Source organism: Bos mutus, chromosome 13, assembly GCF_027580195.1.
Source record: "Bos mutus isolate GX-2022 chromosome 13, NWIPB_WYAK_1.1, whole genome shotgun sequence".
Lineage (NCBI taxonomy): Eukaryota > Metazoa > Chordata > Mammalia > Artiodactyla > Bovidae > Bos > Bos mutus.
The window spans coordinates 48,174,336-48,197,856 of record NC_091629.1 but is presented as its reverse complement, the minus strand read 5'-3'; the positions used below and the strand labels follow the sequence as shown (position 1 = coordinate 48,197,856).

The 23,521-nt window shown below is 35.7% G+C and overlaps 1 protein-coding gene across 3 annotated transcripts in view; it reads right to left on the bottom strand.

Moving 5' to 3' along the window:
* ITCH (itchy E3 ubiquitin protein ligase) overlaps positions 1–23,521 on the bottom strand; it is a 97,902-nt gene that overhangs the window by 7,720 nt on the left and 66,661 nt on the right. For all 3 annotated transcript variants that reach the window (XM_070381607.1, XM_070381608.1, XM_070381609.1), the window contains 11 exons: positions 22,609–22,693; positions 18,910–19,038; positions 15,816–15,888; positions 14,792–14,863; positions 11,822–11,910; positions 9,919–10,078; positions 9,520–9,653; positions 8,625–8,765; positions 4,519–4,639; positions 3,981–4,085; positions 1,918–2,014 (listed from right to left, as the gene is read on the bottom strand). In XM_070381607.1, coding sequence (XP_070237708.1) covers positions 1,918–2,014; positions 3,981–4,085; positions 4,519–4,639; positions 8,625–8,765; positions 9,520–9,653; positions 9,919–10,078; positions 11,822–11,910; positions 14,792–14,863; positions 15,816–15,888; positions 18,910–19,038; positions 22,609–22,693 — 1,206 coding nt within the window. The remainder of the gene's footprint in view (positions 1–1,917; positions 2,015–3,980; positions 4,086–4,518; positions 4,640–8,624; positions 8,766–9,519; positions 9,654–9,918; positions 10,079–11,821; positions 11,911–14,791; positions 14,864–15,815; positions 15,889–18,909; positions 19,039–22,608; positions 22,694–23,521) is intronic.

The following is a 23,521-nucleotide window of genomic DNA, read 5'->3' as shown; positions in this document are numbered from 1 at the left end:
GGAACAACTTTTTGTGTCTTCTAACAGTTTCCCAGATATACATGTACTGAAATAAATATAATTTCTTCATAAATCACTTAAAAACTTCTAGATATTACAGTTAGTGTTATGTTCATGTATTTTTGGGAGGTTGTAGATACATTTCATATCTACCAACTTCATTATATAATATTAAAGATATGTTACAAAAATGGGATATTAGACCTGTTAAGGTCAAGATCCACCAGATTTAATTATTATATACTTTACTCTTACAACTTTATTTTCCTATACTGGGTGGAAGGGAGGTTAAACTAATTGTCCTCTAAAATTTGATGAATCACAATTTCACTGTCTTCCAAAAGTATCCTTCTGTATTGCTTCAGACTACTCCACCCAATCCTAATATTATTTCTAAGAGCAGACCTAGTTCTTATTTTTTTAATAATCAAGTTCCCAGTTTTTATTGAGAAACTTGTAGCAATTTTTTTCTTCCTTTTAGTCACTATTCCTTAACCTCTCCAAACCCCAACATGGTCTCTCTCTTTCAAACTAGAGAGCATTCTCAAAGGTGCCCCTCTCCAAAAATGTACTTAGAAATTATCCTTTTTGAGACTTCTTTCTCTGGAGCACTAGATAAAAACTTCCCTTCTATATTGCTTCGGAGAGACTAAAATATTTTTCTTTTTTACTCCCTGGCCTCTCCTCTGCCTCTAGGGTAGTTCTATCTCAACCCTAAATACAGATGTTTTTAAGCATCAGCTCTCTATTCTTTGTATTCTATTTCTGCACAAGCCCATCCATTCTCACAGCTTCACTGCTCTTATGAGCCTACTTTCTCTAACTCTTACCTCTAAACTCAACACCTATAAAACTGTCCTCTCATTGAAATTTTCTACTTGGTTGTCTGACAGTCACCTTACACTTAGCAGATTCCTTACACTTCACAACTTCTCCATGTTGCATAAAATGTAAGCATTCTTCCTTTATATTTAATCTTCTAATCAAGTCTTATTTCTACCTTTGGAACTCCTCTTATTTCTACTTTTTCCATCCCTATTTTCTCTCTTAAGATCAGTTTTTTATCATAGCTCTAATGGTTTCTTCCTATTTCCACGCTTTTCTATTTGCATGCTATACTATCAAGTCTTCTAAAATGCAGCTTCAACAAATTCTATCTTCAAAAAGCTCCCAGAGCTTCCAAAACCCTAAGTAATGTCCAAATTCTTTTGGTCTGGTTTTTAAAGTCTTGAACTGGTTCAACATACTATCCAAAATCGTCTACTTGATCTACTTATGTCTTTACCTTTTGGCCATGCCACAGGGCACGTGGGCTCCTAGTCCCCCGGACAGTGATCGTACCCGCGTCCCTTGTGTGGGCAGTGCTGAGTCTTCACCACTGGACTGCCAGGGAGTCACCTACTTGATTCTTTAATTCTGACTCTCTTTTTCCAGCAGACTTAAGGATTCCAACTTCTATCCTCCCATGCTACTTGCATATTGTTAGTGTTAAATAAAGACCTGAATTTACTTATTATTTAATCACAAAATATTCTTATAGTCATTCATTTCTAAACAACATATAATTTAATCAGTGACTATTATGTGACAGGTAATAGAAATAAAAAGATGGAAGATATGGATCTATATCTCAAGCAGCTCCAGGTATAACAGGGAAGAGTGGTAAATAAGTCATTAAAATATAATACAAACAATAGTGCCTGGCTCACAGGAAACACTGAAATGTTTGCCAAATGAATGAAAAATGTGGAGTCTAGGCTAAGAATTAAACATTTTTGAGAGAAGGATTACAAAGTGATTTAAAAGTTGACACAAATCCTGGTTAACTATATCTAATTAAGAAAATAGCTATACTTTGTTATTTCTGATATACTGTATACACATTAGGGTAACAGCAGCGTGATCCTGTAGACATACCCATGAGGTCAGCAAATCCTCCAACTGGCAGTCGGCAGGTCCCAGTAACAAACTGCAAAAGTCGCATTCTCTTCTCATTATCGATTTCTTTAACAAACTGTTAAAAGCACATTTAAAGAGATACATAGGTCATATGCGTTTAGAATACTAAAAAGGAAAAAAAGATCATTTCATATCTTAGTTGAACTGCGAGGGTTAGATGCACCAGAAAATGCACCTATCACCGTGGGTGGTAGGCCTTCTCCCTGCTTGTCAAAAGCCCCACTCATCAGCCCCCTCCACCAACACCAATCCTAGTACCACAAGCTTATAGGTAAAGAGAAGAGTGCCCTGGGCTCGAGAGCACCCTACTCGTGCAGCCTCAAGATCAGCTCTTCTAGGGCACCCCTCCTTTTACCCCTAGATCTGCCTGTCCAACAGACATACATGTGGTTACAAAGGATGCAGAGTTTGAGTTAGAACAGACTTTTTGGTTTTATGAACAAACGAAATTAAGCTCACAAATTCTGACCTGGATATATCCCAGGAATGTTCTTCTTTCAATGTTCTTTATGTTTTGGTGTAGCTATGTGTTGCCAGAATTATGTGGTTTTTAACTCCTACAACCCTGACTCAAAGCATTAAGTTTCTAGAGAATGCTTTCTAGCCTGCAGCACAAGAATTTTGGCTCAGCCAAATTTTTTGTAAAGAATTTTTATCTTACTGTACTAACTTATAGAAGCTTGGTCATTTCAGCTTGAGTTTTTTTCTAATTTATTTTTAATTGAAGGATAATTACAATATTGTATTGGTTTCTGGCATACATCAACATGGGTCATCCAGAAGTATACAAATGTCCCTTCCCTTCTTATGAGGTTCTTTACATAAAAAGCAGGCATTAAAAAAAAACTTTTTTTTACTGTGGTTAAATATATATAAAATAAAAATTTACCATTTTAAGTATACAATTCAATGACACTAAACATATTCACACTGTTGTGTAACCATTGCCACCATTTCCAGAACTTTAGTTTACCAAACAAAAACTCATTTCTTTAAACTTACCTCCTTGCTTCTGCCTTCTCCCCTGTCCTTGGTAAACTCTATTCTACTTTCTGTCTCTATAAATTTGCTTATTCTAGATACTTCATGTAAGTGGAATCATACAATATTTGTCCTTTTGTGGCTGTCTTATTTCACTTAGCATTATATCCTTAAGGTTCACCCATGCTATAGCCTGTGTTAGAATTTCCTTTCTAACGTTGGACAATATTGCATTGTATGTACATACCACATTTTGTTTATCCAATCATCTGTTGATGGACATTTTAAGTTGCTTCCACCTTTTGGCTAATATAGATAATGCTGATTATGAACATAGTTATATGATAAGTATCTGAGTTCCTGCCTTAAATTCTTTTGGGTATGACCAAAAGAATATATTGTTGAACCATAAGGTAATTCTATGTTTAACATTTTGAGGACCCACCAAACTGTTTTCCATAGTGGTATACCATTTTATATTGTCACCAGCAATGTAGGAGGAATCCCAATTTCTCCACATCCTTACCAAGGATGAATAACTTTTTTTTTTAATAACACCTTAAATGGGTGTTATTAAACACCTTAATGGGTGTACATCTCACTTTCATTTTGATTTGCACTTTTCTAATGATTAGTGAGCAATTTTTCAGATACTTATAGAAGAAATTTTTGAGGAGACACCATTATGATTCCAAACCAAGGGCCTCTAAGTTCTAAACATTAAATAATTCTTAATGAGATACGAATAATTAATGAAAATCATAGTTCAGACAATTCTATACAATCCTCAAAGCATTTAGATCAAATACAGGGGAATGTTATTATCTGGCGTTATCTTATTCTCTAGGCGAAGGTGCAAGGCGTGTGTTGCTTACTTGGCAATAGTCAAAGAATGCTGTATTCACTTATTACAATGCATAGAATGGAATGAGGACCCTGAACATACTGGTACATTTTATTCTATGACTCATTTCCATATGTGGTAAGCATTTTCTACAAAGTTATGGTTTATCTTCCAAAAGAAAGAAACTGAGACAAACCTGCCAAAACCACATGATTTGTTTACTTGTCCTGGTATAGTGACGGTAGATGGCATGTCTTTGCCAATCATTCAAATCAATCTCTTGCATCCCACATAAAAGAACCTTTAGGGATAAAAAAGACAAATAGTTTCTTTAGGTAAATGTACAACCTATATAAAAATACTAAACATAGATAAGACTAATATTAAACGATTTTCAAAAATTAATCAGGAGGCTTTAGCTAAAAATGTGTGTGTCAAGAATTTCATCAAAATTTTAGCTATATTACTTATAAAAGTTGAGTTTCCATGTTTGGTACAATATATACACATATTCAGGTGAATAAGTTCCTCACTGGGCAGAGGTTCTAATATCTTTGGCAAAATTTTATATTTTTGGATAAATTATAGACTTTTAACTACTGGGGATTCTTCAGAAACATACTGCCAGAACAAAAAAATATTACTGCCATTGGAAAGATAGTGAAGTGAGTTGAAAACAGATACGTGAAAGCGTTATTTACCAGCATGCTTCAGAGGAAAGGAGAACTCATTACCTCTAATTCCTTTGCATCGAAGTACTGTAAATACTGCTGGGGAAGAATTTCATTAAAGCCCTCAAAGAAAGCTTGCGTCTGTTCTTCAACACCACGAGACAATCTCCATTCAGCTACCATTCTGGTAAATAATTATAAAAAAAGATGATGAGGAAGTTTAGATTTTACCTTTAAATTTTGAGTATAAAAATAATTTTTAAAAACTTTATTATGAAGAGTGTCAAATACATATGAGTAAAATAAATGAACCCTATGTACAGATATCTCAGCTTCAAGACAATACCAATCTTATTTCATTATGCTTCTATCCATACCCTAGACAGCATGTAATTTCATCTGAAACAAGTATTTGAGTATATATTTCTATTAGTCTTTTTTTAAAAAACAAACTATATTTCTATCATCACACAAAAAAGGTAACAATAATTCCTTTACATCAAATATTCAATGCTCAACTTCTACTGATTGACTCAAATTTTTGGACATACTGACTGTATCAGATTCAATTTTCTTCAAATTTTCATCTACAAAGACACATATCAATATGAACAGTCAAAATCACACCAAATAAAAAACTTTCTGCTTTGTTACAGAATGATTTTAATGAGCAAACAAACATATTTTAGGCATTTGATTACTTGATGACAATTTCAGACAACACAAGTTCTAAAGTTTATTAAACTCTGAAATTTTGGAAAATAGCAATGTTGGTTGTATTGGACTAATCTCCCTGGTGATTATAATTACAAACACTGGGCAAATTATAGATATCAAATGTCTGAAGGCATCAGAGAGAAACCAAAGGCAGGCAGAAACTGGTGGGGACAAGATTCTTGAAGGAGGCTGGCACTCTGGAGCAGAGCCACATTTACTACACTTTTCCTCTGAGGGCACTGACCAGTTTACAAAGAGCACAGGAAAATGAAACTCAAATTAAAAGCAACGGTATCACTGGGCTGTGGAGATATAAGGTTAACAGCTTAAAGCTGCCAAAGCAGCTACAGAAAAATCCCTGAAAGAAAAAAGACAGAGGGTGTTCTGAAATCTGTACTTCAAATACACTTCAAATCCTTAACTGACTCCTAAATACACATGTGCAAAATGATGAGATGCCAGGGAACCCTGTCCAGTGAACAACTGGAGAGTCAAAGACCCAATCAGAAATTTTGGTAGTCACCTAGTGCTGTAGAGACAGAATTTAAATTTAATTCTCACAAGTTATATGGAAAATACCTGGGCTTTCCACTGTAAGGACTATGGAACCATATTCTAAGGAATAAAGAATATGTTTTAGGATTAAAAGCAAAATGGAAATACAGGAGCTCTAGCAAGCATCCACAAAATGAATGTGATCTGTCCTTAACTTTTTGTCAAAACAAAACTCAATATACTTCAAAGAAAAAAAAAAGAATTCAGAGTCTCTACCATGTATTATCCATAATGAAAAAATGACTGCATGTGCAAAGAAGCTGAAAAATGTGACTCAAAAGAGAAAAAAGTCCATAAATAGTAACTGGGAAAACTGATAGCTCAAATGTTTAAGTTAGTAAATACTTTAAAAAAACTAGTAAAATGTGTTAAATAATTTAGAGGACAAGATGGACAAACTGTATGAAGAGATGAAGATTCTCAACACAGAAACTCTTGAAAGAACCAAATGGAAATTTAAGAATATCTGAAATGAAAATTTAATTGGATGAGTTTAAGAGCACTGTATTCAAAGACAAATCAATCAAAATGGCCCAAACTGAATCACAGAGAAAATGAAAAAAATACAACCACCACCTGGGATAATATCAAAGGTTAAATATACATGTAACTGAAGTCTCTGAAGTATGAAAGAAGGAACCAAAGGAAAAGGAACATCTATAGAAAGAACAAAAATTTTCCGTAACTGCTAAAATGGCATCAATCACAAGAAGCTTACAAAATGCCAGAAAGAATAAATATAAAAGCAATCACAATTAGATACATCAGAATAAAAATGCTTAAAAAACAAAATCTTTTAAAAGCCAGAGAAGAAAGCATATACTTCATCCAGAAAATAAAAACAATGGCTCACATCAACAAAAACAGAAGCCAATAATGGAATAACACCATTGAAAGAAAGTGCTAAAAAAACCACAAAACTACAAACCTAGAATTCTAAATCGAGTGCAAATATCCTTCAAATATTGAAGGTGACATACAAGTATTTTCGGATAAAAGCTGAGACAATTCACTGCCAGCAAGCACACATTAACAGAAATGGTGAAGGAAGTTTTTAAAGCTGAAGGGAAATGATCCCAGGTGAAAAAAAATGTAACTGCAGAAAGAAATGAAGAAAACTAGAAATGGTAATGTGAGTAAATATAAAAGACTACTATTCCTTAATTTCTTTTAAAATATATTGATTTCTTAAAGCAAGAAAATAGTATTACGGGGTTATAAACATCAGAAATACAATGATAAAAATAGCACAAATGGCTGAAGTGAGATAAAATTATACTATTATGAGCCTCTTATATTAGTATATTAGTACAATGTTACACATATGAATATAGCAGTATAAAATTAATTAAAAAGTGGCAAGTTAAGGATGTATATTTTCATTAGAACAATCATTAAAAAATTAAAGAGGTATAGTGAAGAAAAACACCAAAGATATACGAAAAGAAAACTAGAAATTATTAATACAAAGGACGGCAGGAAAGGAGGAACAAAAGAAATTGGGAAAAAGAAGAAACAAATAGCAAGGTGGCAAACTTAAGTCCAATCATGTCAGTAACAACATTCAACTTAAATGTACTAATTGCAATTAAAAATAAAGATTATCAGACTGGATAAAAATAATAAGACCTAAGAATATTCTGCTTATAAGAAACATACTTTAAACAGAAAGACAAAGGATTGAAAATAAAGCATAGAGGAAGATATGTCATGCAAATATTAATCACAAGAAAGCTGGAGAGGATATTTTAATATTTGAAAAGTAGAAAAACAGGCAAGAGATCCAGAAGCAGGAATTCAAACAGCAGCAGTTATATGAAATCTCACCCATATCTGACAGAACTGTTGCTGAGAATATGTGAGTGAACTAATAACTCGAGACTAAAAGTATGAAAGCAAAGCATAAGAGAATACACTAAGAAAATCATTTTACTTAAAAATTTTACCTGATCTTTCAATATTCCCCACAAAAACATCTGCATATAAAATTGAGATTGTTTTCAATGCCATGATGTTAGACAGCATAGTAGTTACAGAACTGGTATTTAAAAGGGTGAGCCAACACTGCTTCTACCCTTCAAACTTTCACTTCTGGAGAAAAACTGAAAGGTCTATCTGTTCAAATTTCTTTTCTGTTACTTTATAAATCTTCATATTTCTGGTTACACTGAAAAATACCATAAAGGGGAGATGAAACTCGTCAACATCCACTAGACTAATTCTTTGGAAGGCTTACAGTTTGAATTAACCTTCATGGTAGTCCCTCTACCCTGCTGCCTCCTCAAGAATCCATCCTACCTTTCACGTGCTTTACTGTCAGACTTGTTACAAAGAAATTTATACTGTCTATTGAACTTAGTCCTTAATTTCTTGTCACCTGGCTTCTATATCTACCACTGGGCTATAGTTCTAACTGTTATAAGGATTATCGTAACTTACTAGCCACCACATTGTGTAAAGGTTCATTTTCCTTGACTTCTGAAGTACAGGACATGGCAAAGGGGCTACTAATCCTGAGCTTCCTGACGGAACCACACACTATGGCAACTCTATTCACCATTTGTGACTTGTGCTTTCCATCCTGTACATTGCTTCCAAGAACTTTTGCTCTATTTCTACATAACTGAATGCTTCCCAAACATCAAGTCTCAAATTAACTATCATCAGATTCCAGTTCCATGATTATAACGAGATAAAGCAATGTCTCCTATAGTATTTGTTCCTCTCAATGTACTTACAAGATAGGAAGTGGTGAATTGTGTCCTTAATAACATACAATCAGGTCTGATAATAATTAGTATAAAGACAAATAATACTTTTTGAAATACTGTATACTAGTACATATATAGTCCAACAGAAAGGCTAAAAACCATGCCAAAAAGAGCATTCTCTCTTACCTGATATATTCCTCTTTATTTTCTTCTGTTACAAGAATATTGCCACCATTGGGTTTCAAATCATGACTCTTGATTTCACCTAAGATTTCTTTATCAACGGAGAAATACATTTCCAAACCACACTCCTCAATATTGTTTTCTCTGCCCAAATGAAAGTAACACTGTTACACTAATTTAATCATTTAAGGTTCTTTTTTAAAACTAAAGGACTATGTTCTTCAGTAATTAATGTTTTAGTCACTAAGTCTTGTCCAACTCTTCTGCGACATCATGGATTACAGCCTGCCAGTCTCCTCTATCCATGGGATTCTCCAGGCAAGAATACTGGAGTGGGGTGCCAATTCATTCTCCAGGGGATCTTCCCAACTCAGGGGTCAAATCCTTGTCTTCCTGCATAGGCAGGTGGATTCTTTACCACTGAGCCACCTGGGAAGCAATATGTTCTTCAACAATTATTGTTAAACTGTAACATCAGAATAACAAAGCTGGAACATGATGCTCTAATAGTCATATTTTGCCTAACATTTTTGGGTATATTTCTATAAAAATAATCAATCATACTGAATAATGAGACAGATATAACGTAAATCATGTAAATTCAGTAAACCAATTACATGCTTACAGTCTGAATACATTGCCAACACTATAATGAAAGCATACAGACTAGAGACTTCCCTGGTGGTCCAGTGGCTAAGACTTCAATGGAGAGGGCCCAGGTTCAATCCCTGGTCCGGGGAACTAGATCCCACATGCTGCAACTAAAAGATCCCGCATGCCCCAAAGAAGACCAAAGATCCCGTGTGCCACAACTGAGACCCAGCAAAGCCAAAGAAATACTTTTTTAAAAAGAAAACATATAGATTATATTTTGATAATTAAAAGGAAACAAACTTACTTAACCCAGATGAGAGAATTGTAAAATTCTGGATCAATCGATTCTAAATCCTTCAGTCCAACTGGTTTATTCAAGATACGCTTATAGAATGGCAAAGAAAAACCTGTGTCTATGAATTTCCCATGGAACAGAGCCTATGCAAGAAGAAAACAATCCATAATTTTATAACAGTCAGTACTTCAGAATGTTAAGATGAGTTCTTCAGTTAAAAGACAAATAAAACAAACTCCCCATCATACAATCTATTATGGAATATTTCTAGGAAAAGGGAAGATATAAGAACCCAATCTTAAGACATGTCAGTGATGAGAAAATTTCAAACGAGAAAGTTAAAGGCACAATGCTTTATTTAGTATTGCTGAATTAGCAAAGTAAATACAGCTCTCCACTTGCACTTACCATAGCAATAAACCTGCCAATAAAACGAAAATATTTCAGGTGATCTGGATTGATGTAAGAAGCGGGGTTTATCTGCAAGCAGTAGTTATCCTTCCCTGCATATTCAAACAGGCAATACATTGGGTTCAACACCTCATGTGACAAAAGAAAGAACCATTCTCTGAAACCAAAAGAAAATTTAGGGTGAAAAATCTTGTAAGTAACCATACCAATAAATCAAAGAGAAGTGCTATAAAGCTCTCAGGAATCTATACTCCTCACGTGGTGATATTTCTCTAGTCTCACACTGATTTTTACAGCTTCTGTACAAACCACCATCTATTTTGCAAAGATATTTACACATTGCTTATTTCAAAGAATCTAAGACATCGTTGACTTTAAAGACAACATTTGATGAACCACTAAAAAAAATTTCCAACTGTAATACACATCTCAGTTTCAGAGATGTTAAAATATGAAAACTTTAGTCTTAGAATCAGTGAAATACTCAACATAGGCAGGTTTAAACTTCACTGTTGACCCATGTGGTTAGAGTAGCTGAAACAAGTCTAACATTATTCCATTCATGTCCAAGCCCCTCAGTGATGCTCATTAAGTGCTACCGCTCTCTTAAATATGAAAAAACTTCCAATATCACAGAGGCAATAAAACACTTAATTCAAGCTATTCATTCATTAGAAAAATACACTGAGAAGCTCTAATTCAAATGCTGTGAAAGTATCAACCAACACTAACGTAAGATTATAGTTACTAACTATGTAACAGGGGTGAGGATCTGGCAGAACAGTAGGCAGAGTGAATCTGGGGCAATTTATCAGTTCATGCCCAAGATTTCTTTTTTTGTTGATTTATGGCCTCTGCTGGTAATCCTGCTTATACTTAATACTACTAGTTAATTTTCTAGCTAGGAATGGATGATTACCCTCCTCCTGAATTATCTTTAAACAAAATTAAATGTTTCTACTCATATTTTTATTTACCTGTGATTACTTCATACATTTTGAAATATGAACTTTGAAACAAAACCTAAGTAAAAACAACTAAAATGCAGTGACCAGTTAGTGACTCCACAAAGACTCAGGGTCTGAAGTAGGGTATTAATAAACTATATTTCTATACAGCAATCCCAGAGAAGCAGTTATGATCACTCTTATTATACAGATGAAGGTAGTTGCCCCAAGTCATACTACTAAGTACAGAAAAAGGATTCAAACGCAATCTTGACTTCAAAATCCTTGGCTTTTTGTAAGGCCACTGATATGCAAATTTTTAACCCTGTATAATATATCGTTATGGAATAAGCAAAGCAACTTGCTGCTTGAGTCCGTCTTCCAGGGTTTGATTAGAAGCTTCAACATTAAGAAAAGAGAATTTAAAATTTCAAGTCCTATTTTACATAGCCTTCTATACTCTCAAAACAGATATATATATATATATTAAACTCAGTTGGGAACTGAATGACTATTATTTCTATCAAGAGTCTGTGTTGGGGAACGTGACCTGAACACTCTAGGGCCTTGTATGTTTTACGGAACAGATATGATGCAGTCAACTGAACACTGGCTTCTAGTTCGAAGATGTGAAACTTACATCCAGGCTCTACAACTTAGTTATGTGTCTCTGGTGACTCTCTATACCTCATTATTACCTGGAAAATTCTCTCACAGAATTATCCTGATGAATAAATGAGTGATGTGGGTGAAATCAACTAGCAGTACCTTAGAGAGAGAAGTATTGAATTAATGGTTTTTGAAGTTTTATAACTGCAACATTTAATAAAGGTACAAAAATTTGCTACATTTCATTTTCCTGAAATAGAAAATTGAGAAAATACTTGCAAGCAAAGTGTAATGATACCTTTGGAGGAAAGGAACTAAGTTCTGAGTATTCATATTATCACTACCTTGCTACACCTCCATAATCTAAACCTTCTTCTCCTGGAAAAATCACCCACAAACGTCTTCGCAGATCTTGAGGACTGAAGCTCATTATCTACCAAAAAATAAAGGTATAAGAATTGGTAAAAGTAGAAACACCTTAATCATTTACTTCCGGGTTAGAAATCTCCTTCAGTATAAGTAACTGAAATTCCTCAGGACATAGAATAGTGTTTGTAGTTTGGTCAATTTCACACATACAGAAAATAAAGTTTCATAGTATTTTATAAATTACACATATCTATATTTCTGTATACTTTATATATAATTTTCTTTTAAATGATCCTACCACTGACAAAATTCTTCTTCTCAATTGCTTAGAGCAGAGTAACTGTGACCACGATCAGAGGTTAGGTCCTTATTTGGTTTGGGCCAGGTTTCAGTTTATTTTATACCCAAAAGGTACACATAATAGCTAATTGGCTAACTTGGAAATGAAAAACAGTGGCTGTGACAGAACAGTTACCTTGGAAACTCATTCTCAGTGGAAAACTGGAAAAACTGCTCAAAGTTTGTACTCTACTACAGTAGTTAATATGATCATCTTCATATTTTTAGGACAGTGCCATTACTGAGCGACAGTGGAGAGGTCAGTCAGGTTCTTCCTTTTTAAAAGTATTTAAATACTTACCCAAAATTGGGCATGTAGATTACAAACATTACTCTTAGGGGAAAAAAATGACATGGAGAGAAGAAAGTCCATACAGTGATTCTATTTTATGAAGGGACAATGAACAATTTTAAGAATGAACAATCAAATTTAAATATCTAGAGAGGCCCAGGAAGTGACCTGCTTATTCTAAGGATCTCTCAGTTTCTATACTTTCATGAATTCATATCCCACATGAAACAAATAATTTGATGCTTATGACAAATGTTCTACAAATACTATAGGCTAGAAATATACCAATGGAAATGAGATATAAGTTAAAATTATCTTGTTCATTTCTTGTTCCTTCTGGTTATTCTTTGTCCCTGTGGCTGCTCCCCAAACCGTAGGATAGTCCCTGATCTTGTTTGCGGTTCCCCTTTAAATAATACCCTTTAACAAATGTCTAATATGAAGGAGGGCTTTGCAGATGGTGCTAGTGGTAAAGAACCCGACTACCAATGCAGGAGATGTAAGAGACACAGGTTCAACCCCTGGGTAGGGAATATCCCCTTGAGGAAGGCATGGAAACCCACTCTAGTATTCTTGCCTGGAGAATCCCATGGGCAGAGAAGCCTGGCAGGGTCGCAAAGAGTCAGACATGACTGAAGTGACTTAGCACACCCAGCACACAAGATGAAGGAAAAAAAATGTTTCTCCTGCCATTTCCCCCATAAACAGTTCTGCTGTGTCAAAAAACACACCACCTTAAACAACTTTATCCAAACATTATGAAGAAAATCTGATGTTAATTTTGTTATATGTCACTCTTCCAAACACATTTTTAAGTTATTTCACATTTATTGGATGGGTGTACAATCTAGGGTAAGAATTTTTAAAAACTGTTTTAGCACCACCTGGTCTGTCATTCTGCAAAAGTCTCCACGTGTCAAATGCTAAAGGGACATTTACTCATGTCTGCATCTTTTCAGCACTGCTATCATCAAGTCATGCTCCAAGAAACTGGCTCACCAGGGACTGACCACTCAGTGACTACATACTGGTTATGAACATGAAAAGAAGAAACAGTCAACAGTGGGACAGAGAATGGCCTTGGAGCTTTGCTTACATCAGACCAAGAGAAGGACTCATAATTCCCTAAAGTGGCCTTAGTCAAGCTCTGTTCCTAAAAAACTATCTGCTCCTGCTTAGCAGGATGCCAACCGGCATTTCCCTTCAATGTTAATAACTGAGGTTCCATAAGTAAAGAATATAATTGTTTCTGAAAGTAAGCAGACAGCCATTGTCAACTATCTCAGTCTTTTTTCTGTTTGCATGCAGTTTGGCACTTCGTAATGCTGTAGCTACCAAAATTATCATAAAGGTTTGATAATAAAGAATCACATCCACATCTGTCCATAAAACAAGAATGAACTGGAAGTTTTCATATTAAGATATTTTTCATACAACAATCACTTAATGTTTGAGTGCGTACTCAGGTTGCTTCAGTCATGTCCAACTCTTTGCAACCCTATGGACTGTAGCCTGCCAAGCTTCTCTGTCCATGGGATTCTCAAGGCAGGAATTCTCAAGGCAAGAATTCTCAAGTGGGTTGCCATGCTCTCCTCCAGGAGATCTTTCCAACCCAGGATTCGAACCCATGTCTCCTGAGACTCCTGTATTGCAGGTAGATTCTTTATGGGCTGAACTACCAGGGAAGCCCAATCACTTAATACTTAACTGCACTGGTTGGTAAACAAAGTTGTAAAATAGACCAAGCAGTAAATTAACTCAGGTTCTAAGGACAACTAAAACATTTGAGACTACTCCTGAGAACATTATTTTTAGATACTGTCATCAATGACCAATTACACTTTTTACTACATAAATAAACTCTTAAAATTATAAGAATAAATATGCTTATTGTAAAAATGCAAGTAATACAGAAGTATAAATATAAATTCTCCCTCTCTTTCTCTATCTGGAGCCAACAATGTTCATATGAACTTTGTTCATATGGAACTTTGGTAGACATTTATCTACCTATTTTCTTACTTAAATATCTATTTCAAATCAAATACTGAATTTAGAAATGGAAACATGAAACTAGTATTAAATTAATATGACATTTCAAAAGCACAGAACATACACATACACAAAACACACACACACAAAGCTATCTGTATTTTCCTAAATTTTAAATACTAAGGAATCTGATGATGAAATTAGACTTAAAAAATTCAAGGACTTCATCTCAAAAAATTGCAGAGTTCAGATTAAACTGCCAGCACCAAAAGGTTTTGGGTTAGAAGCCAGGGGGCAAACCATTAAGTGAATAAAACAGTACCTGCTGAAAGGAATCCTCAAACAATGTTTTTCTTGTCACTGTAATCTTTATGTGCTGTGGCATGGCCAGTTGCTGAAATATAAGAATGTCTTAAGTCAACTCTCACCATTAAAATGGCCTATCAAAAAACCAAAAGAATAAAGTTTTACTTACTTTTTTTCATTTATAGTAACAAGTAGACTATGAATATGAATTTTTATTTAATAATGTTTAACCGTACATTTGTGAGTATTCATGCTAACTACAGATCATCTGATATATAAAAAACAGAAGAAAGCAAGATGTTGTACACACCAGTGATTACTTAATGAGTCAAATTTTTACTTAAATTTTCAAATTTCCTTCTCCAGGGGATCTTCCCAACCCAGGGATCGAACCTGGGTCTCCCGCATTGTAGGCAGACACTTTACCATCTGAGCTACCAGGAGAGATCTAAATTTTCAAAAAGCTAATTCAAATTGTTTTGGGTTACATGGGCCCAATTAATTATAAGAGTTTGAAGTTTAAAAACATTCATCACAGTCACACTTGGACTAGTGCATTAATTTTACTGAGAACCCATAAAGAAACCACTAATTCACTAAACATTTATATTAAAAATAACTGATCATGTCTGTTAAAAATATTCTGAATATAATCACATATGTGTAATAATGTATCTATCAAAGTAACACATACATATGGATCTATTAAAGTCATATCAAATGCTAGATACGAAAGGAGCTGGTTACAATTTAAACACCAGAAAACGTTGTAACTCATTTGAAGATTTCTCCAACTTGAAAATAATGAGTACTGAAATGAGCAGCAAGGCTTCCTTATTGAAATGGTTTCAAATTTATTCTTCTGGACAAGAGAAGTCATAAATTATCTAAGTGATAAATCTATTTCTTGAATCTAAAAATAGAAAAATTCTAACCCTTCCATATTTTACCTGTTTGTCCATACGTTAATTAATTCTACAATCACTGATTGTGTAAGCAACATAATAAAAGGAGTACAGAAATACAGTACTGGTACTAACCTGACACCAGAAACGGAAATATTGAACCTTTGCCTTGAAGTCCCGTACATAGGCTATCTGGGGTCCATTGTCTCTGAGGAAGAATGTTAATATGACATAAATCTGATTGTAAGATAAAATACTGAAGGAAAACACAATATCACACTCCCTAAGTACTTAGTAGTTAAATACAAAAATGTCCCAGTACAACATACTCCTAAAACCACCTTAAAAATGAAATATTCCCCATGACTACTTTTAAAGAAGAAAACAGAAATACACTTTGATCTTTTTAAAGCTGCTGTTTCTGAGATTCTCTCTTCTATTCAGCCAAATATAAACAGGGCTAGGTAAAGGAGGTTTTGTCCGAGAAGGGCATCTATTCCCAAATTCACTCCCCTTTCTCCTTAATAGAATCTTGAGATTTACTTGGGCAGACTGCTACCTAGGATAAAAACACTTCCCAGTGTGGCTGTGTGACTTAACTATGGCTAGTGATCTTAAGTGGAAGTGCTATTGAATAGGACTTCCAGGAAGGAAGGCTCTTTTAAAGAGAGCTGGGATAGCTGGAAAGGGATTTTCTTCCCCCTTTCCAATTTGTTCTTCTTCCATATCCCAGCTTGGAGTGGGACTATGACAGCTGAAGCTTCAAGCAGCTATCACAAACTATTAGGTGACTCTCATAAAGATGATAGTCTGGCATGGCAGGACAGAAAGAAAGAAGCTCAGATCACTGATGACACTGTGGGCTTTCAAACGGCCTGGACTTCACACCACAAGATTATTTGCTTTTTCCCTGAGCTACTGTTAACTTCATTTTCTTAATGTTTAATGTAGAAATACAATTGATTTTATATATTGACTTTGTATCTGGCAACACTTAAATTCACTTGCTAGTTCTAGTAGTTTTCCTAGATTCCATATGATTTTTATACAGACAATTGTGTTACCTGTGATCTGCGTGAAAAGAGTTTTACTTCTTTCCTTTCAATTTTATTTCTTTCACATCTCACAGGACTACCAACACAATGTTGAATTTGGAAGTAGTGACAGAAGAAATACTTGTCCTATTCCTGATCGTAAGAGGTATTTTGCCATTAATCTTATACAGATACTGTTTTTCAGATAAGAAAGTTTCTAAGGCAGCTGAAAGTTCATAGTAAACTAGCACTGTATTTTGTATACTCTGTACATTGCTTTTTCTCCTTTAATCTTTAATGTGCTGAATTAAATTGGTTTAATATACAAATAAATAAATTTGTTTAATATACAAAATTCAATCAATCTTGCATGGGGAGGAGGGACTCCACATGACGATAGTGTAATATCCCTCCTGTATTTCGCTGGACTTAATTTGCCATTATTTTGGTAAAGATGCTTACATCTATGTTCATAAAAATATTACTCAATAATTTTCATATACGGTTTTTGGCTGATTATGGTATCATACGATGAGATACCACTTCATACTAACTAGGATGGCATTATACACACCATGTACAGATGTGAGAGTTGGACCATAAAGAAGGCTGAGCAGCAAAGAACTGATGCTTTCAAATCGTGCTGGAGAAGACTCTTGAGAGTCCCTTGAACAGCAAGGAGGTCAAACCAGTCAATCCTAAAGAAAATCAACCCTAAATATTCACTGGAAGGGCTGAAGCTGAAGTTCCAATACTTCGGCCACCTGATATAAAGAGCCGATTCACTGGAAAAGACCCTGATGCTGGGAAAGATTGAAGGCAAAGAAGGTGGGAGAGGATGAGATGGTTAGATAGCATCACAGATTCAATGGACATGGATGTGAGCAAACTCCAGGAGATGGTGAAGGACAGGGAAGCCTGTCATGCTGCAGTCTATGGGGTCGCAGAGTTGGACACGACTTAACAACTGAACACCACCACCACACATACACATACACACAGAGTAACAACGGTTGGCACTGATGTGGAAAACCTGGAACCCCATCTGCTCTACCAGTAAGAACCTTAGAACAGTATGCCCACTGTGGAAAAGTCTGGCAATGCCTCAAAAAACCACAGAATTATCATTTGATTCAACAATTCTGAGTATATACACAAAAGAACTGAAAGCAAGGACTTAAAGAGATATTTGTACACTCATGTTCACAGTATCATTCACAATAGCCAAAAGGTGGAAATAACTCAAATGTCCATGAGCCACGTGTATACACGAAATACAGTAACACATAAAATGGATTATTATTCAGCCTTAAAAAGGAATGACGAAGAAAGCAATGGCAACCCACTCCAGTACTCTTGCCTGGCAAATCCCATGGACAGAGGAGCCTGGTGGGCTGCAGTCCATGGGGTCGCTAGGAGTCAGACACGACTGAGTGACTTCAATTTCACTTTCATGCATTGGAGAAGGCAATGGCAACCCACTCCAGTGTTCTTGCCTGGAGAATCCCAGGGACAGGGGAGCCTGGTGGGCTGCTGTTTCTGGGACTGCACAGAGTCGGACACAACTGAAGTGACTTAGCAACAGCAAAAAGGAATGAAATTCCGATAAGAGCTAAAACATGGATGAACCTTGGGAACATGATGCTAAGTGAAAGAAGCCAGTTCCAAAGGACAAATTATATGATTAGTCAAATCACAGGGACAGAAGGTAGAATGGTATTTATCAGGGACTGGGGGAGAACAAGATTGAAGACTTTACTGAGTACAGAATATCAGTACAGGATGATAAAAAAAAGTATTAGAGATGGACGGTGGTGATGGTTGCACAACAATTAGTGTACTTAATGCCACTAAGATGTACACCTAAAATGTTCAACTTTGTTATGTCTATTTGATCACACACACACAAAAAACCCAAACAAAACACATTAAACAAACATAGTTACTTTTCAAAAATGAAAAAGAAAAATAAAGGAGCCTTCAAGTTAAAAGGTGATAGAAATGAAAGAAAGCGGATATCAGAAATCAGGTATTAATTGGTGAGCAGTACTGTATTGATAATTTCTAAACACTTTCATTTAGTGCTGTGTTAACAGATAAAAATAGTAAGAACTGCATTTTTCAGCAATTGATATCTTTACATCAAAATCTTAGGAATCAGTTTTACTTTTAATCAAAACATTTAGAAAACTTACAAGGCAGATTTTCCGGTGCGGGGATCTATATAGGTGGTTGTTCTTCTATTGTGGTCCACAAAATACGGAATTCCGTCTACCGTGAATCTCATTTCCCAGCCTTCAGGTAAGGGCTTTTCATTTAATTGACTATATAAAACAGAAAAATATATAAATAAATAAAAAATGTTTAAGAGTTCCTTGTTTGCCAAGTACAGAAACTAAACATACCCATAAATGCAGTAGGCATCTTCTAGAAAACCAGTTAGTCTAGCATTTTCCAGCGGTTTACTAAAATCCTACAGGCATGTTAAACACGTGAACAGATCTATCAACCAGTCTTCTCTCATCTACGCTGCCTGGATTATCTACCTGCCTAAACATCTCAGGGTAACCAAGCTCCACCAACTCTGCCTTACAACTTTCATGTTCATTCGTCACAGCTTTCAATCCCTAGTACCATCCTTGTTGTGGTTCTGTTGTTTAGTTGCTAAGCTGTGTCTGACTCTGCAACCCCATGGACTGTAGCACACCAGGCTTCCCTGTCTTTTACTATCTCCCAGAGTTTGCTAACTCATATCCACTGGGTTGGTGATGCTATCTAACCATCTCATCCTCTGCCGCCTTCAGTCCTTCTAATGCATATTTAGGGTTGATTTCCTTACTCTGGCTCTATTTATCTTTTAAACTTTCAAAATAGCCACTTAAAAGGTTTTCCTGCTTTGAGTCTCACTCTGGTCCTTGACTCATTTCATATTGCTGACAGAATACCAAAACAGAGATCTGAACAAATCTATTCTCTTCTAAAGTGGTATCATTATTCATCACTAACCAAATACAAGATCTAAACTCCTCCCTTTGGCCCTCACTTGGCCCCTATGCTGCACCCTCTATGCTCCATTGCAGTTTTACCTCTGCATTCTATCTCAAGTCCCTTCCATGAGCCCTGTGTAGTAGACGGCTACTCACCATTTCCCAAGACATTCTGCCAAACCTCCAAGTGAAGACTTTTCCCTTGTCCAGAATCTCTATTATTCCTGTTAAGGCAACTCAAATCTTTCTAAGGGAGTATGCCTACCCACTTACTTAATACCTGTCTTAAGATCTTGCTTAAGCTCTTTAAACTTCAACGTTTCAAGTTTTATTCATATTTTCCAATTCATTTTTGTCTATTCTCCAGTTTCAATTTTCTCATCTGGTGGGTTTGGTGAGATGATGGAACAATGGAAATGTTCAAGTTCACATCAGAAAGGAAGAAAAGGAGGGGTTGGTAGCATTTAATCTCATTGTTTTAGAGAGCACTATTGCTGACAGGGGTGTCACTTTCCACAAGTTTACTTCAGAAGAACAAAAGGCTTAGAATCACCGCCTACAACAATATTTTGTGAACCACACCAAAAAGTTAACATTTAACTGTATTCACAGAACTACATGCAAACGTCAGACAGACTATCTAAAACTTTTAAGAAGATAACACTTCTCATTTGTTGTAATCATATTTGCAAGACAGCATCAGTAATAAGTTGACTTGAAAACAAATTGGATAGAACTGGCTCATTGGTATTATTTGTAAAAATATGATTCTTATTTCCACTCTGAAACTTTAAAAGGTTCAAGGGGGAATGAAAAATGATAGCAAATTAGAGAAAGGTGATGTGGTCTAGTCTATCCTTAGTGATAGAATTTTAAAATTAAAAATGTTACCTATGAAATTCTTAATTATTACTTTTTAAGAAACTGAAAATACATATTTTTAAAGTTGAAAGTTAAGTACTGTATTTATTTAGGCTGCTCTCTGTTGCTGCACATGGGCTTTCTCTAACTGTGTTGAGCGGGAGCTATTCTCTAGTTGCAGTCTAAAGGCCTCTTGTTCTGGTGGCTTCTGTTACTGTGGAACACGGGCTCTAGGCACACGGGTTTCAATAGTTCTGGTGCACAAACTTAGCTGCTCTGCATCATGTGGGATCTTCCCAGACCAGGGACTGAACCCATGTCCCCTGGCACTGGCAGATGGATTCTATCCACTGGACCACCAGGGAAGTCCCCCAAATATTTAAAGTTAAATACTATAAATATATAAAATGTGATCTGCTGGTACCCAGAAATAGATTTTAAATTTAAAGCATACCTTTAAAATAGAGGTTCTTAAAACTCTGACCTATGTGAGACATGAAGATTTAATCACACCCAAATAGAGATCAGACCTCTGCCCTCAGCTACTGGGAAAAGATCTCTACGCCTCTGGAATATCCTGCCTGTCAAGAGTATCTCTGAAGATACTTTGAAGCCCCTTTGAAGCTTAGGGTCTTCAAACATCAGACCGCCAATCAGGTGGTTTATAAAGGAGGCTTTGGGATATATGCCATTATTAGCTCTGACCTCTGGAATAAACTAGACACTAAAAAGTATTAGCCCATCTTTGGGGAAGAACTGGAAACTGAAGGTTAGCTTTGCAGGCAGTACATGATGGAGCCCCAATAAAATACTCTGGTACTAGAAAGGTGAGATTCCCTGGTTGGTAATATTCAACACATACTATATTCCACATCAATTCTGGGTATCTGGAACCCTTCTCAGGCTCTGCCCTAAACACCTCTTCCTTCTATTGTTCTAATTTATATCCTTTACCAGTAACAAATGTGGCTGTGAGTATAAAAGGTTTCAATGAGTTCAAGTCTCTCTAGTGAGGTATTAAACCTGAAAGTCGTTGGGGAGATGCCCTAAATTTGTAGTCAGTCTCAAGTGAAAGTACCCCTGGAGACCTCCCCGCTTGTTGCTAATATCTTGCATGCTAAGTCACTTCGGTCATGTCCAACTGCTTGTGACCCCACAGACTGCAGCCCACCAGGGTCCTCCAGGCAAGAATACTAGAGTGGGTTGCAGTGCCCTCCTCCAGAGGGTATTCCTGACCCAGGGACAGAGCCAGTGTTTCTTACGTCTCCTATATTTTAGGCAGATTCTTTACCACTAGTACCACCTGGGAAGCCCCACCAGTTGGTGTGCCTATATAAATATTTCTTTTAAAAACGTAAGATTTTAAAGCAGCATAAAATGATATAAAATCTTATGTTTCTATGTATAAGACAAATTTCTGTTGTTCAAGTCACTCCATATGTAGTACTGTTAAAGCAGCTCTAGCAAACTAATACAGTATCCCAACGTCACAAAGACAATTCTACATACATAGTAAATATTAAAAAGACAAGCTTGTAATAATGTATCCCTTTAGTGACACATTAACCAGCAAGTTCTTGTAATGATGTATGTAAACAATATTTTGAAATATCTGCAACAACTGCAGAATGGTATGTAAAAATATCTGGGATTTCTACTGGTGGCAAAGTCCTAGGATTGTTAATTCTACTATAGATGTGACCTACAATCATAATGGAAAGAACACTCAGTTTCAGGTAAAGGTTTGGACCTTGGTCCTGCACACACGAACATGTCTTTCCCCCCTCTAAGTCATAGACACCCTGAATTCTACTGAGAGATCTCAGCTTGCAAAACCCTGCTTTAGAATTAGTAAGCTGGTCTTATAACAAACAGGTAATTTTGGGGGGGGGATGTAACAGTATATTTTTTTCTCTTTCTAAAATATGTGGGTGATTAAGACCTTTGGGGAAAGAATATGTAAGTCTGATCTTTTTCATAAATGAGTTGGAAATACGGTATAATCTTTAAGAGGTTATCTGTATACTAATAACTACGAGTTCTTACCCTTGATTTCTGGGGTCTTCCCATTGTGTAATACGAGTGTTGTGGTTGACAAAATATACTCTACCATTGCTGTCCGTTCTCTTCTCTTTAAAACAGAAAGAAAAAAAAAAGGCAAAGTGTTATCGAGTTGGCATAGTCTTCTTCCTCAAATTAAGATGAGCTGATTTTGCTATTTTTCACTGCACTGTTGATTTTGTGGTTTTTAAATCATAACTTTAAAAGCTTTAATTTATTCTTTCGCTACTAAATCTACATACTTACTCAAGTTATACAAATATCGTTATATCCTAGAAACTAAACAGATATAATTCACAATATCCTGCCCACAGAATCTTTCTGTTCAACCTAATCAACAGCAAGAATAATTAACTGTTTTAAATTTGCATACATGACCTTATATTAACCTTAACAGTCCCACAGAGTAGGTAGTTTTAATTTATCTTAAAGATAAGGATTTTCAGATAGGCTAAATGATCTGCCCCTAATCTCAGAATTAAGTAGTAGCTAGACTCTAGCTGATGCAGGATGGAAACTGACATCTCCATTCAGAGATTTTTTTTTTCATATCGTACCATCTCACTTCTGAAAATATAATGGGGTATGTAACTTAACTGCTTCTTTGTTATGTGCTGAGTCACTGAGTTGTGTCTGACTTTTTGTGACCCCATGGACTATAGCCCGCCAAGCTCCTCTGTCCATAGCATTCTTCAGGCAAAAATACTTAAGAGGGTAGCTATTCCCTTCTCCTGACCCAGGGATCAAACCTGGGTCTTCTGCATTGCGGGTGAATTCTTTACCATCTGAGTCACCAGGGAAACCTGTTTCTTTGCTATACGCTAGGTATTACTTAACTAGAGAAGACACTATTTCAAAATACATCCTGTTTCTTAAAACAACCAGTTTCCTATCCTAA